General features: G+C 44.0%; 1 protein-coding gene across 2 annotated transcripts in view; it reads left to right on the forward strand.

Annotated features, from left to right (window-relative positions):
• SPTBN1 (spectrin beta, non-erythrocytic 1) overlaps nt 1-15,419 on the forward strand; it is a 176,883-nt gene that overhangs the window by 119,063 nt on the left and 42,401 nt on the right. For both annotated transcript variants that reach the window (XM_056852636.1, XM_056852637.1), the window contains exons 11-17: nt 1,445-1,747; nt 2,889-3,042; nt 5,527-6,397; nt 6,509-6,646; nt 7,281-8,037; nt 8,902-9,104; nt 12,186-12,276. In XM_056852636.1, coding sequence (XP_056708614.1) covers nt 1,445-1,747; nt 2,889-3,042; nt 5,527-6,397; nt 6,509-6,646; nt 7,281-8,037; nt 8,902-9,104; nt 12,186-12,276 — 2,517 coding nt within the window. The remainder of the gene's footprint in view (nt 1-1,444; nt 1,748-2,888; nt 3,043-5,526; nt 6,398-6,508; nt 6,647-7,280; nt 8,038-8,901; nt 9,105-12,185; nt 12,277-15,419) is intronic.

Below are 15,419 nucleotides of genomic sequence, written 5' to 3' on the forward strand. Positions count from 1 at the left end.
ATCCAGGAAATACCATAACAGGTTTGGGAGCTGGAATGTGTGGCCTGTCCCTCAATCACCAGCCTAAAGAGAAACCACCAACATAGGGCTGTCAAAGTGCCTGGCCGCAGCACCACCATCCGGCCATCTGAACTTGGAAACACTCAGTAGAAGTTGACCAGGGTGTCTTCCAGACTGCAGCCCTGATCTGGATTTCCCTCACCTCTGGGGCACTTCTGACGACAGTGCTATTGGGGTGATCATTCCACTGTGCCTGTTTTCATGTGGAACTTCCCCCCATTTACAGATTGTTCCATTTTTGGCAGTTTTGTTGTTTTTGTTCGCATTTCTGCTGTTGCACTGGAGCGATGGGGCAATTTAATGCCCATTTTGGGGTCCACTGGCTTATGCAGTTACTGCCCCCAAAGCCCACCAGCAAATCATGTCTTGCCTACCCTTTTGATTGGCTAGCTGCTTTCCCGCCTTAGACTGATTGATTCGATTGGCTGTGCTGCCCTTCCATCCCTTTTTGGATTACAGACTGTTGCTAAAGAATTCAGCACAGCTACGATTATGGCTGATTGCAGGACTAAGGGAATATTGCTTTGGAAGGTTATTCTTCAAACCACGCTTACACTGGTCCTCTTCTGTTAATCAGTAAAGAAATTATTATTATTATTATTATTATTATTATTATTATTATTATTATTATTATTATTTCTAGCCTGCCCTCAATCCCCAGCCCAGCCAGGCTCAGGGCGGGTTTATGCTCCATTCGTTATTACTGTGCACTGATTTGGTTCACAGAAAGTGTGTGCATGTGTGTGAACTGTACACTGCACAGGCACCTCTTCTGGCTAGGGGAAATTGGGGCTGCAGTCTTGGTTTGCCCGCCTGCCCAGTGCTTGTCAGGCTGCTGGATCCCTCACTGCGGCCTCAGCTCACTCGCCTGCAAGGGGCTCGTAGGGCTGCCTGCTTCCTCGCTGCCACCTCAGCTCGTCTACCCATACCCTGCACAGAATTTGAAAATGGAGCCCTGGCACAGTGCTCAAATGTGCTGTAGATAATATACCATGATGTAGCCCGGCAAGGCTTAACTGGGACAGCAAGGGATTGCTAACAAAGCTGTGCAGAAAGGAGGAAAAGAACCGGTGACAAAGGGAAATAAAACTGGAACATGAAGGCTGTCTGGATGACACGCCAGACAACCCCCAAATGAGTGCATGTTCCTTTTGCATACCCAAAGAGGATGGAGATGGAGAGTCCTCAAACCCATACTGCCACAGCACAAGTATCTTGACTGTGTGGCTGACGGTAAGCTGCAGCAGCCATTTTGAGGGTGGCTCAGCCTCCTGTGGCAGCCATTTTTGTGGTTGCAGCCACTACAATGTATCAGAATTACAAAGGTGCCCACGGGCTCAAAAAAAGTTGGGAACCCCTGAATTAGGCTGTGCTCTCTTTACAGGACAACTTCGGGTTTGACCTTCCAGCTGTAGAGGCTGCTACAAAGAAGCATGAAGCCATCGAGACAGACATTGCAGCCTATGAAGAACGAGTCCAGGCAGTGGTTGCTGTTGCCAAGGAGCTTGAGGCTGAGAATTATCATGATATCAAACGCATCACTGCAAGGAAAGATAATGTGATCCGCCTGTGGGAGTACCTCCTGGAGCTGCTCAGGGCTCGCAGGCAACGACTGGAAATGAACCTTGGTCTGCAGAAGATATTCCAGGAGATGCTGTACATCATGGACTGGATGGATGAAATGAAGGTCAGCACGGAGGTGGAAATGAATGGGGTGTAGGAAAGTTTATCAGGCCATTCCTCAGCACAAAAGACGTCTCAATGTAATTTTGTACAAAGGACACACAGGCTTAGACCAAATTATAAGTATTTGGCAAACAAAGGTAAATGCACCTTCATTTGCACGATTCCAATGGAATGTAGTATTCAGGCAAATGCCACAGAGGGATAGGAGCAACTAATTTTAGGGGATGAATGATTTGGGAATGGTACAGAGGAAGGGTGGTGGGTCAGGGCCTCTATAAAGGGGCACTTACAGGTCATGTTGCCACAGCCACCTTTCCTTACATGCTCTCCTTTTTAGTCTTAGCTGGCAACTTGGGGGTGGGGAGGGGGAACAAGGGCTTCTCAGAGGACTTCATGTGGCCCGAAGGCTTGCAGGGTTTGATCCCCTTTAGCACAAACAAGGATGCGTCCCATCCAAGCATCTTGGATTTTTCATCCCGTTACATTGTCATCGGTGCATGTTCTGTGAAATGGTGTCGGTGCCCATCTCATTGAGGGCTGATTTCCTTTTTGTGCTGGAACAGTCATATTGAGCACCAAATATACCTAAGCTCCAGCCAGCGTGAGCCAGTGTGGTGTAGTGGTTGGGAGCAGTGGACTCTAATCTGGAGAACTGGATTGATTCCCCATTCCTTCACATGAGTGGTGGAGGCTAATCTGGTGAACCAGGTTGGTTTCCCCACTCCTACACATGAGGCCTGCTGGGTGATCTTGGGCTAGTCACAGTTCTCTTAGAGCTCTCTCAGCCCCACCTACCTCACAGGGTGTCTGTTGTGGGGAGAAGAAGGGAAGGAGATTGTAAGCTAGTTTGATTCTCCTTAAAAGATAGAGAAAGTCGGCATATAAAAACCAACTCTTCGTCTTCCACCAAGCAACAAGTCTGTGTCCATGTAGAGAATCAAGGAGGTGTAAGATACATTTAACTATATTCTAACAAGTTTTACCTACTTAATGGGGCATTCCTGTGGGTTGTTAATGGGTACAAAAAACAAGGAGGTGAAAGCCCAGATGGATTTTTTGTGTGTTAGTCACAAAAACAGACTTTCCTCAGGAATGTAAGCAGTGGTGTACGATGCTTTGACTGGATGGTTTTATGCAAACAGGTGTTGCTGCTGTCTCAAGACTATGGCAAGCATCTCCTGGGGGTAGAAGACCTATTGCAGAAACACGCACTTGTTGAGGCTGACATTGCCATTCAGGCTGAGAGAGTGCGAGGAGTCAATGCATCGGCTCAGAAATTTGCCACTGATGGAGAAGGTATGATTAAAAAAAAAAAGCACGGCAACTTTGATTAGCACTTACTTGTGTACTTGACCTTTGAAGGGACATCATCTTTGGCCAGATGTTTGCCAAACACTTGCAGACACAGTGGACAAGTGCCCTATTCACAGTAGCCTCCCACAGGGAATGGGATCATACTTGCCTCAGACATTTCCAGCCATTGAAAATTGGAAATGGATCCAGAATAATGTTTCTATGAGTGCAAGGATTTCTGCCCATGGACCATGATTTTCCTACCTCCCCCTTCCACAGCAGGCTGAAATCGCCCCCCAAATCCTGTTCCTGGGGGTCTCCTTTCCCCCAAGAACAGGATGTCTAGAGTCGTTTTGGGATGCTGTGAGAGAGGGGAGGCAGGAAGAGCATGCTGAATGGATGGAAATCCTTGTACCCACAGAAACATCTAGTTTGGATCCAAACCGAGCACTGGTAAACTCTAGTACCAGTAGCCCTCTGCACAGTCCTTATTCACTGGCTTCAAAGGCAAGGGCTGCAAAGAACAGGTGTATGTTTAATGGAGTGCTTATGTGCCTGCCCTGTTTGAATATTATCTTCAAAGTATGGAGGTCAAGTATGAGTTAGTGTTTGTTGTTGCACAAGCACTCTACCCAGTCAGAAGTTTGTATGACATAAGAACATCAGAAGAGCCTTGCTGGATCAGACCAGTGGTCTATCTAGTCCAGCTCCTGTCTTGCACAGTGGCCAACCAGCTCCTCTGGAGGGCCAACGACAGGGCATTGAGGTCAAGGTCTTCCGCTGACGTTGCCTCCTGGCACTGGGATTCAGAGGTTTACTGCCTCTAAACGTGGAGGTTTCCTTTAGTAAGCATGGCTAGTACCCACTGATAGACCTCTCCTCCATGAATCTGTCTAATCCCCGTTTAAAGCTGTCTATGCCTCTGGCCATCACTACATCCTCTGACAGCAAATTCCACATTTTAATCACTCACCATATTTTAATCACTCATTGTCCATCCTGAATCTACTGCCCATCAGCTTCATTGGATGCCCTGGAGTTCTAGTATTTTGGGAGAGAGCAGAAAAAGTTCTCTTTGTCAACTCTCTCCACCCCGTTCATAATTTTATAAACCTCTATTGTGTCCCCCCTTAGTCGACTCTATTCTAAACGGAAAAGTTCAGACTCTTCAGCCTCTCCTCATAGGGAAGGTGCTCCAACCCCCTAATCATCTTGGTTGTCCTCTTCTGTACTTTTTCCAGCTCTGCAATGTCCTTTTTGAAATACGGTGACCAGCACTATACACAGTATTCCAAATGAGGCCATACCATAGATCTATACAGGGGCATTAATATTGGTCATTTTATTTTCAATCCCTTTCTTTATAATCCCTAACTTAGATTTTGTCTTTTTTTGCTGCTGCTGCAGCAATGGCTTTAATGCTAAAGATGACCCAGTTATACTCCTGAAGTTTACAGGATTTTTCTTCTGTTGAAATGAACTGTATTGTAACAGTATATATCTAATTAAGTTCTGCACCTCTGAATTAAACGAACTTAGCTTTGATTTTTTTGGACTCGCTGTTGTTTGTATAGAGTATTTGGCCTATTTTTTTTTTTACCACTTGTTTTTTCTCTATATCCAGCATTTCCTATTACTAATTAGAAGGCATAGTTTTATAAACTTTCACCATTTCCCTTCCTTATTCCATGAATTCCTGGCTGTCACGTCCATTATGTCGCGTCTCACATAGTGAATGTGTTGCTGTAGAGACTTGTGTGACTCTGATGAACAGTGATTTGATCCTGTCTCTTTATAGTTACTTGATAAGCTTTTGTTAGTCATAATATTATAAGGTTACTTTGTTTACAATGATGATTCTGTGAACTGGAAGTACTTGTCTATGTGAGCATAAGAAAAATAATTTATAAAAATAACAAAAGGAATTTTTGTGGCTGCGTGTTGAAATACTGTGTGATTACAGGAGATTTAGCTAGCATCTCACATAGTACCAGATACCAGTTAAATTGGGAAACATGCTGTGAAGGACTTATTTAGAAACTTCCTTTTATGGACAACAGACATATCCCCTACCTTCCATGTGGCTCCTTCAGAATTTCCCACTGCTTCCGGTGGGTGTTCTCTCATGAAAGAGGAAAGCAGCAGATGTGGGAGAATTTAAAAACCACCTGTCTGAAGAGCAGGATACCTTGCAGCTGATTCCAAATGCAGTGTCATATGGGTGGGTGAGATAACCTGTTTGTGTATATCTATGTAAGTGCTGACAGAAAAGAGCGGAGAGGGGTCTCAGAACATCTAAGAACACGTTCCAGCAAGGGCTGCCCTGACATGCCTCAGTAAGATACCTCAGAAGATTGCATCGGTTAAGTTGAATACAATTGGTTTATAGAGTTAATTAACTAGTTCTAAGAAATCAGGATTCTCTCAGCTTCATTCACTGGAGATAAGTTTACCTGTTGTGCGGTATAATTCTCTCTCTCTCTCTAGGTTACAAGCCCTGTGACCCACAGGTTATCAGAGACCGTGTGGCCCACATGGAGTTCTGTTACCAGGAGCTTTGTCAATTAGCATCTGAACGCCGAGCTCGCCTGGAAGAGTCCCGGCGCCTTTGGAAGTTCTTCTGGGAAATGGCAGAAGAGGAAGGATGGATAAGGGAAAAGGAAAAAATTTTGTCATCAGATGATTATGGGAAAGACTTAACTAGCGTTGTCAGGCTCCTTAGCAAGCACAAGGCCTTTGAAGATGAGATGAGTGGTCGGAGCAGCCATTTCCAGCAGGCAGTCAAGGAAGGGGAAGGTATGATTGCTGAGGACCACTTTGGATCTGAGAAGATCAGAGAGAGGATTAATGATATCCAGAATCAGTGGGCTAACTTGGAGCAGCTCTCTGCCATCAGGAAGAAGCGCCTTGAGCAAGCTTCCCTCCTTCACCAGTTCCAAGCTGATGCAGATGACATTGACACATGGATGTTGGACATCCTTAAGATAGTCTCTAGCAGTGATGTTGGCCATGATGAATATTCCACCCAGTCCTTGGTTAAAAAACACAAAGATGTCGCTGAAGAGATCGCGAGCTACAGGTTGACCATTGATTCATTGCATGAACAAGCCAGAGGTTTGCCGCAGGAACACGCGGAGTCCACAGATGTACAAAGTAGATTATCTGGAATAGAGGAAAGGTATAAAGAGGTTGCTGAACTGACACGGCTTCGTAAGCAGGCACTGCAAGACACCTTGGCTCTGTACAAGATGTCCAGTGAAGCGGATGCGTGTGAGCTTTGGATTGATGAAAAGGAGCAATGGCTGAACAACATGGTGATCCCTGAAAAACTGGAAGATCTGGAAGTGATCCAGCACAGGTGAGACTCAGCAGAGAGATTTGCCTTGCTGGATCTTCCAGTTCAGTTCTTGGCGATGTTGAGCTGTGTGCTTTCCACTAATGCTGCTGTGCTCTTTTCTTCACTGTCTAGGTTTGAAAGTTTAGAACCAGAGATGAATAATCAGGCATCGCGTGTTGCTGTGGTTAACCAGGTTGCTAGGCAACTGATGCACAGCGGTCATCCAAGTGAGAAGGAGATCAAGGCACAGCAAGATAAGCTCAACACAAGGTGGGTTCAGAAATGTACAAAATATTGACCAACCTTTGTCACTTATGCACATCTTCATCTTCTGCATGGGCACCATAAGACTTGGATCCATATAAATCTAATGACAACATTAGATTTGCTTCACTGGTTTTACTGAATGCACTCACTGGAATAGCTCTTGCAGAATATGGATGGACTCCAACCACACCTGCTTGTTTAGAATCACATCCTTTAAGGTTGTGGGGCAAAGTGCCAAAAATAAGGGAAGAAAAGGATCATACTGAGAAAATGCCATTATTTCCAGCTGTTTTCTTCATTCAGACATTTTAGTAGCTATGTGTTGTCATCATTCATAGCAACTTGATTTACAATGGAAATCAGTGCTCCTCTGCAACCTCCGCCATTTGTCTTTTGGGAACTTCACATAATACAGTGGGACGTTTTGGTCATGCACAATACTAAAACATTCTTTATAAATGAAAGAGGAAGAGAGGGAGACACAAAAGGGGGAACAAATAGTGGACCCTGTAAAACCACTTGCTGGAGAACTGTTTAAAAAATGTCCATTAAGCACATTCCAAAAGTTAGAAAGAAGGAGCACTGATGAATATCTGCAATGTTTCTCCATTTTTTCCTTTCTGGTTGTTTGTTCTAGGTGGAGCCAGTTCAGGGAACTCGTGGACATAAAGAAAGATGCTCTTATCTCAGCGCTCAGTATCCAGAACTACCACCTTGAATGTAATGAAACTAAATCTTGGATCAGGGAGAAGACTAAAGTTATTGAATCCACCCAAGAACTTGGCAATGACCTGGCTGGTGTCATGGCCCTTCAGAGAAAGCTGACAGGAATGGAACGCGACTTGGTAGCTATCGAGGCCAAGTTAAGCGACCTCCAGAAAGAGGCCGAGAAGTTAGAATCAGAGCATCCTGATCAAGCTCGGGCCATCCTCTCCAGGCTTGCTGAAATCAATGACGTCTGGGAAGAAATGAAAACAACCTTGAAGAACCGCGAAGAGTCTCTTGGAGAGGCAAGCAAGCTACAGCAGTTCTTGCGTGACCTGGATGACTTCCAGTCCTGGCTGTCCCGAACCCAGACTGCCATTGCCTCGGAAGACATGCCGAACACGCTGGCAGAGGCCGAGAAGCTGCTCACGCAGCACGAGAACATTAAGAACGAAATCAACAACTACGAGGAAGACTATCAGAAGATGAGGGATATGGGCGAGATGGTGACACAAGGGCAGACGGATGCTCAGTACATGTTCTTACACCAGCGGCTACAGGCCTTGGACACTGGATGGAACGAGCTTCACAAAATGTGGGAAAACCGGCAGAATCTCCTCTCCCAGTCCCATGCCTACCAGCTCTTCCTCAGAGACACAAAGCAAGCAGAAGCCTTTCTTAATAACCAGGTGAGCAGGCAGCATACTTGGCACACAAGATTTCAGCCTGTCCAGCCAGCTAGGGGACAAGACAGTGTAAGACTGAGGACTAATTAACATAGTTTTTAAGTCTTCCGTTCACAGCATCTCTTTATTTCCCCTCCTCATTGTGGATTCCATGTGGAGGTGGTAAAGCCATCTGGCGGAGAAAGGGCGAGTCCCCAGATTTAGCATCGCACTCTGTAAATGATCTTTTTCATAGTAACACATACATATATTTTTTTGTACTGGCAGACTAAATTGGGATCCTGGCCTGTGGTGTTGGGGTCAGCCCACTCGAGAAGTGGTTCTGTGATTCTGCTTCACAGAACAGTCTTCTCACAAGGTGGTTACACAGTGAAGCTTCCCAAAGTTGATGCTGATCTGTGGTATGGTCTTGTCAATGTGCCATTGTATCTCACAAACATCAATATCACTGGTGGCTCTACCCATGTTTGAAAGGCTTTCCAGGAGGTGATATGTTTTCTGCTACCTCATCTCGTGTTGGAAGCATGCCTAAGAACTTCATGAAATGGGCTGTGTCTCAACACAGTCCTCTTGCAGTGGCTTCACAGCATTATCATGACACAAAACGAGTTGCGCATCAGTCTTCAATCTGTTACTGTGCCTGATAACAATATATCAACCCAGGGAGTATTACACATGTCTTGTGTAAATAGTGGTGAGCCATAAATTGTCACAGAATTTATCTGTACCGCATTGATACCAAACCATTTTTTACTGGACCTTATTTGAAAAAGGGTATTGAGCTAGATAGGCTGTTGATCCAGTTCTTTAAATATGTTCATACATGTAGTTTTTTAAAGTGTTTCTCACTTTTGTTTTAAATTATAGGAATATGTTTTGGCGCATACTGAAATGCCCACCACTTTGGAAGGGGCAGAAGCTGCTATCAAAAAGCAGGAGGATTTCATGACCACAATGGATGCCAATGAGGAGAAGATTAATGCCGTTGTGGAGACTGGAAGGCGACTGGTTAGTGATGGGAACATTAACTCTGACAGGATCCAAGAGAAGGTGGACTCCATTGATGACAGGTACACTTTGCTCAGAACGTTTAGAAAATCTTAAGAACCAGGCCTACTATCAGCTGTAATATACATGGTGCATACTTTGTACAATGCAAAATTAAATATGGTGCCACCTCAAGGATCTGAATGGCTGGGTGGCAAGCAAAATCTCCAGGTATGAATAACCAGAAATTCTGTTTACAGAGGGGGGATCCATTGAGCTATCTGCTATGAAAGGAAAGACAGTAAATTTGGATAACCGAGGGCCAAACTGGACATGAAAATAAGCTCACTGCCTGTTTTCCCCACCGTATTATTACATTCCATTTTCCCCTCCATCCAGTGATGAGGATAAATGTAGGATGTTATCATATTACAACCTGAGCTAATGTCTACTGGTTTTTATGGGGAGGAAATAGAAGTGTGAGTGGCATTTTCAGTGTTAGCCCTGTGTTTATCACATCTAGGTAGACCATTTGGCCCTTTCTCTGCCGTGCAGTAGGACCAATCGTGACTATGCTGATCTGTGCTACTGTAACTGGATTGGATAACTGCATTGTGATCTATGTGGGGCTTCCCTTGAAGACAACTCAGAAGCTTCAGCTACTGTAGGTTGCCTACTGATAGGGATGGGCAATGTGGATATATTACACCTGTTTCAGGCAACTGCATAGGCTGCTTGTATGCTTCTTTGTTCAATTCAGGGTGCTGGTTCTTACCATTAAAGCTCTTCACAACCTGGGATCCACGTACTTGAAGGACTGCTTCTCCTGCTACAAATTCATGTGTCTACTTAGATACACCCAGCCAGTCTTCCTGACTGTTCCATCTTTGCTGCTAATGCACACATCCTGTTTGATATTGAGCTTTTTCTAGTATTACCTCACAGCTGTGGACTAGTTTGCCTGAGGATGTTTCCCAGGCCCCAAACCTGTGGACCTTTAGGAGGGATTGGAAGACAGGCTTCTTTCTTAGGGCTTTTTTGTTCAAGTTAGTGCCTGTTTATGTAAGGGCAACTTTGTAATTTTGCATTGCTGTCACTTATTTTGATTGTTGTGTCCTTAAATTTAGTTGTTAGAAGTTGCCTGGAGATGGAGGGAAAGCAGAGTATACATTTTTAAAACAAGTAAAATAAATTTTCAGAACATAAAATGATCCCTGAATGCACAACAGATTCGGGGTACTTCACAATCGACCACCTGGCAAAGCAGTTGCCAGGTCAATGTTCAGTGCACAGAAAGATAAAGAGATAAACATTACAATCCACATCCCAAATAGGACACTGATCTGGCTATAAGAATTTAGCTATTAAATCACCATTTCAGCTGTAAAGTGCTTTGAATCCAACCAGACGGTTAGGGCCAGTTATAAGTCTCCTGAATTGGTGCTCAGTGCCTCCTCTTAGAAGGGTTGTTGGCTGCTTCCAGGAAGCTTTGGCTCTGAGAGCAACAATTCAACTCAACTTGAGGGCTCATATGGCTCAGCAAAGTCAGCAGACCTTCCCAGCTGATAGACAGCTCCAGGACTGTTTGTAGTAAGGGAAGGTGATGACAGCCACTATCAGCACCATCTCATAATATGTATTCAACACATCTCCTCAGTTGGCTTCCCTGCCAAGCCTGTCTAGACTTAAGTGGTTAGCTGCAAAGGGGCCTACACACCCATTCAGCCTGATTGTAACCACTGCCAATTGAGCATGTGAGAGAGGCACATCAGGACCATGGATTCATGATGACACTTCAGATTGTGCCAGTGTATTTAGTGTGTTTTAGGCTGCCATTGACTTCCAGTTTGACCATTTTCTTACGAAAAATGCTTGATTCTCATTCGCTTACTCTGCTCACAACCCTGTGATAAAGGTGAAAAGAGACAATGGCTATCATCACCAGGAACACTTGATGAGTTAAATGTTTAACCAGAATCAACACAGTATGTTTTGCTTATTTCTGAATCATCTTTGCTCTTCATGGAACCTTTCCAGGAAATAATACTTAAGAGTTTTGAAAGATATGGGGGAATTTCCCCTTCCTACTTCTGGAATCACCTAGGTGTAACCACCAGCAAAGTTCTCTTAAGTCTGTTACTTTACTTGGAATCACAGAAACCACTGGAGCGAGCCTTGGTGAAAGCCAGTTTAAAGGCTTCTGAGTCATAGCCTAGGCTTGAGGAAATGTGTGTTGTGTGGGAAAAGCCTAGCCAGATGGAATAGAATCATGTATAGGTTAAAGCACTGTCAAAGCAGTTTAACTTTCATGTGGTTTCCATTAAAAAAAAAATTGGCCAACTTTGTCGTGTATTATGGCAAGGAAATGCTCATGGACTTAGGGAACAGCGTCTTCGGCCAAATCTAATATAGCTCAAATGATGCACAGGAAATGAAATTACCACTGTCTGTAACCAGCATGGTTTTAATATCTAATACTATCTTCCAACTTAAACTAAAAATGCGCAGAGAGCTGCCAACACACATACCTCTTAATTTATTTCTAGAATTTGAGGACTGGTGTGGTTTAGTAGATAGGGTTTGGGCAAGAGAGTGCTCGTTTTAAATCCTCACTTGCTGGGTGGCATTGGGCTCTAAGTGATACAAACTGGGCCAAATCAGGTGGGTGGGTGGTACTTGCTTTTGCAAAGTGGCCGCTTTGTGAAACTGCTCACAATTCCAAATAGAGAATCAGGGGGTACTGTTGGTTTTCCTGCTATGTATCCATTATGAAGAATTACTCACATGGAGAATTCTCATATGGAGAATTCTTAGTGCAACCATGCCTTTGCGTATCCATTATCTTGTTGCGGGCTGGTGGAGGTTCGGTACCTTTGGACTCTCCTTTAGACCTTTTTTTTCTCTGCTGAGCCCCCACCATCGTCTGGCAAAGAGGTCTGCCGCTGCCCATAATGTTTTGCTCATTTTGTTGTGAAACGGGAGCTTGAGGACCTTCACATCAAGGAGTTTTGTCCCTAATTAGAGGACATTTTAGACTCCAGAGATTGAGAGAGAGATACACTGCAGTATAACAGAGCTTCTATTCAAGCCGCAAATAATAATAAAAACCACAGTGTCCTCAGACTTCCCATGTTAAAAAATTTCTTGTTCGTCAATTTAAACAGGCATAAGAAGAATCGTGAGGCTGCTAGTGAGCTTCTGATGAGGTTAAAAGACAACAGAGATCTTCAGAAGTTTCTTCAGGATTGCCAAGAAGTAAGTTTTTTTAAAAAAATCAATGGATCCATGCCTTCTTTACCAAAAAAACGTATTTGGAATATCTACATGTGTGTCTTTTGTCTCAGGCTCATTAATCCGTAACAGATAATAGGAATTATCCCTTAAGCATCTTAGGGCACAATCCTAAGAAGCTCTATTCAGAAGTAAGTCCAGTGTTATTCAATAAGGGTAACTCCCAGAACAGTGTTCTTAAGATTGCTACCAAAGGCTTTCTTTACCCGTGGTGTTGTTGTTTTTTTGGGTGTGTGTGTGTAGAAGATTTATTTACTTACTTACTTAAAACATTTCTATGCCAAATAGGATCCCAATTAAAACATTTCAACATTAAAACAGTATTTAAAATAAAGTATACATAACATAATTCAGTGAAAACATATAAACATACATGCACAGAACACAATAAGAGAGGGGGCCCAATATCAGTTACTGGGGGTACACAAAACACAACAAGAATCTTCACCTATCAGTGAAAGACAATGATAGAGAAAGACAGACGAATCTCCCTGGGGAGAGAGTTCCAAAGTTTTGGAGACACGACCAAGGAGGTCCTTTCTTGGGTTGTCACCTGTCTAGCCTCAGATGCTGCAGGCACCCAAAGCAGGGCCTTTGAAGATGACTGGACAGAGAGGTTCATGTGGGAGAAGGTGATCTTTAAGATATGCAAGCCATATAGGGGTTTTAAAGGTCAATCCCAGCAGCTTCAATTGGGCCTGGAAGCAAATTGGAACCAGACTGGAGCAATATGGTGCCCTTGACTCACTCCAATCAACATTCTGGCTGCAGCATTCTGTACCAACTGTAGCTTCCAGACAGTTTTCAAGGGCAGTCCCATTCAGAGTGCATTGCAGTAGATGTTACCAGGGCATTCGACACAGTGACAGGGTTGCCTCAGCATCTTTCCTTGCTTTCAGATCTAATATTTCCTCCATTGTGTACTACAGAGTAAATAAGTGAGCAAAACATAGCCAGGCACCTATCACTGATTGTATCCTATCATAATGCTTGACTCCCAAGAGAAGTTATTTTTGCCTCTAATTGTTCTGCATAGATAAAGAGGTTTTAATTCAGAGCAAGGTATAGAGAGTTTGGGTTTCCATTGAGATTATGGGTATAGAGTTTAGCATGTTTGGTTATGGGAAATTCAGGTTACATTTTAAATCAGATTTTTTAAAAATCTGATTACTTTTAAGGGGTGTTTAAAATAATTAGATTTTAAAGGAAATAATATTACAATGCAGTTAATGTTAATGCATTCTATTATTTCAGTAAGCAATCGAGAACCAGTATGACATAGGAGTTAAAGTGTCTGACTAGAAGATTTGGGTTCAAATCCCCACTCTGCCACATAAAACTTATTCAGTGGCGCAGGGACAGTCCCCTTTCTTACCCTAACCTCTCTCAAAGGGTTGATGTGAGGATAAAATAGAGAAAGGGAAACCCCTGAGTACCTTGGAGAAAGGATGAGATACAAATACAATAAACAGGGAACAGATAGATGAAATGGTGGCTTGTGGCCGCCCTTCCCTTCCCGCTGTGTTAGGCCACTGTGGGACTTCTTCTGGTAACAGAGTTATCCCTTTCCTCCCAACCCACTGCCATTGTGTTCCATTACAGAAGCCTGAGAACTCATTCCTCTGTGGGTCAGGATAACGTGTCACCAGAGGGAAGATGGTGCTGCCCAGGGAGCCAGCCAGCCACTGTAGGGCTGAAGCACTGGCAAGAACCTTCCCTCAGCCCATGAACAACTGCTTTGTTCTGTTACTCTGAGAGGCGGATTCCTCTAATTCCTGCAATTACATATTTTCCTTTTATTGCCGCTTTTAACGAGCCTTTTATAAAATGACCTTTGAAAATGTTCATGAATGAAGAGTGGCCTTTGTTGGCCAGAAAGAGGGGTGAATGGGCAAATTGCCCCCTCCTCCACTCCCGTTGCCTGGCTGAGCTTTTATCTGTAGGAGGGTGGGCATGGCAAGTAATGAAGCTCAGCTCTCTTTATAGGCTTTCCTCTCAGAAAGCTGGCTGAAAAGATGCAACGTGTGCAGCTTCTGGAAGGCTTCTATAAATGTTGTTTCCTTAACCTTCTGATTGTTTTATAGGGAAGGGGGGATTGAGCTATTTCAGCCTGAGTTAGAAGAGATTGCTTGACAATAGGAAGATTTTTTAGCATTCATCCTTGGACTATAAGACCTTTGGGCAAATCCTTAGTCATTTCTCTGTTTTGTGTAGTACATAGCACAGGGGGTTAATACATTAATAGATGAGGCCAAATTGGAGGCCAGCTGTACCCCCAAAGAAAAGAATGGCTCTTTAAAATTTAAAGGAGCTGTAGACCCAGGTTATCAGCTGATAGGTAGAACCAGGGCTGGAGCTGGGGTGTGTGTGTGTGAGGAGGGCATGGTAAGCAGAGCATGCAGCAGAACTGCCTCTCCAACAGGAGGAATGGGCCAGAAGGAGTGGCAGTTCTCCTGCCCTCTCTGCATGTCACAGGGGCGGCGGCTGCCCTCCTCACCCCTCCTCACCCCGTTATGGCCCTGGGTAGACCTGGCCTCAGATGCTAGATCAACTACCCATAGGAAATAATAATTATTTTATTATAATTATAATAATTATAATTATACCCATAGGAAATACTAATTATTATGTAATAATAATATAGCTGTTTGGGGCAATTATTTCCTATGGGAGACCTGGCCACTCTAATGCCCATAGGAAATAATAATTATTTCCTATGGGCATTAGAGTGGCCAGGTCTCCCATAGGAAATAATTGCCCCAAACAGCTATTCAGTGAGACCAGCATCCTTTCTTTTCTAGCCAGCGTGGTGAAGTGGTTAAGAGCAGTGGTTTGGAGTGGTGGGGTCTGATCTGGAGAACTGGGTTTGATTCCCCACTCCTCCACATGAGTGGCAGAGGCTAATCTGGTGAACTGGTTTCGTTTCTCCACTCCTACACATGAAGCCAGCTGGGTGACCTTAGGCAACTCACGCTCTCTCAGCCTCACCTACCTCACAGGGTGTCTGTTGTGGGGAGGGGAAGGGAACATGTAAGCCAGTTTGATTCTCCCTTAAGTGTTAGAGAAAGTCAGCATATAAAAACCAACTCTTCTTTTTCCTCCTCCTC

The sequence above is a fragment of the Euleptes europaea genome, chromosome 7, assembly GCF_029931775.1.
Source record: "Euleptes europaea isolate rEulEur1 chromosome 7, rEulEur1.hap1, whole genome shotgun sequence".
NCBI lineage: Eukaryota > Metazoa > Chordata > Lepidosauria > Squamata > Sphaerodactylidae > Euleptes > Euleptes europaea.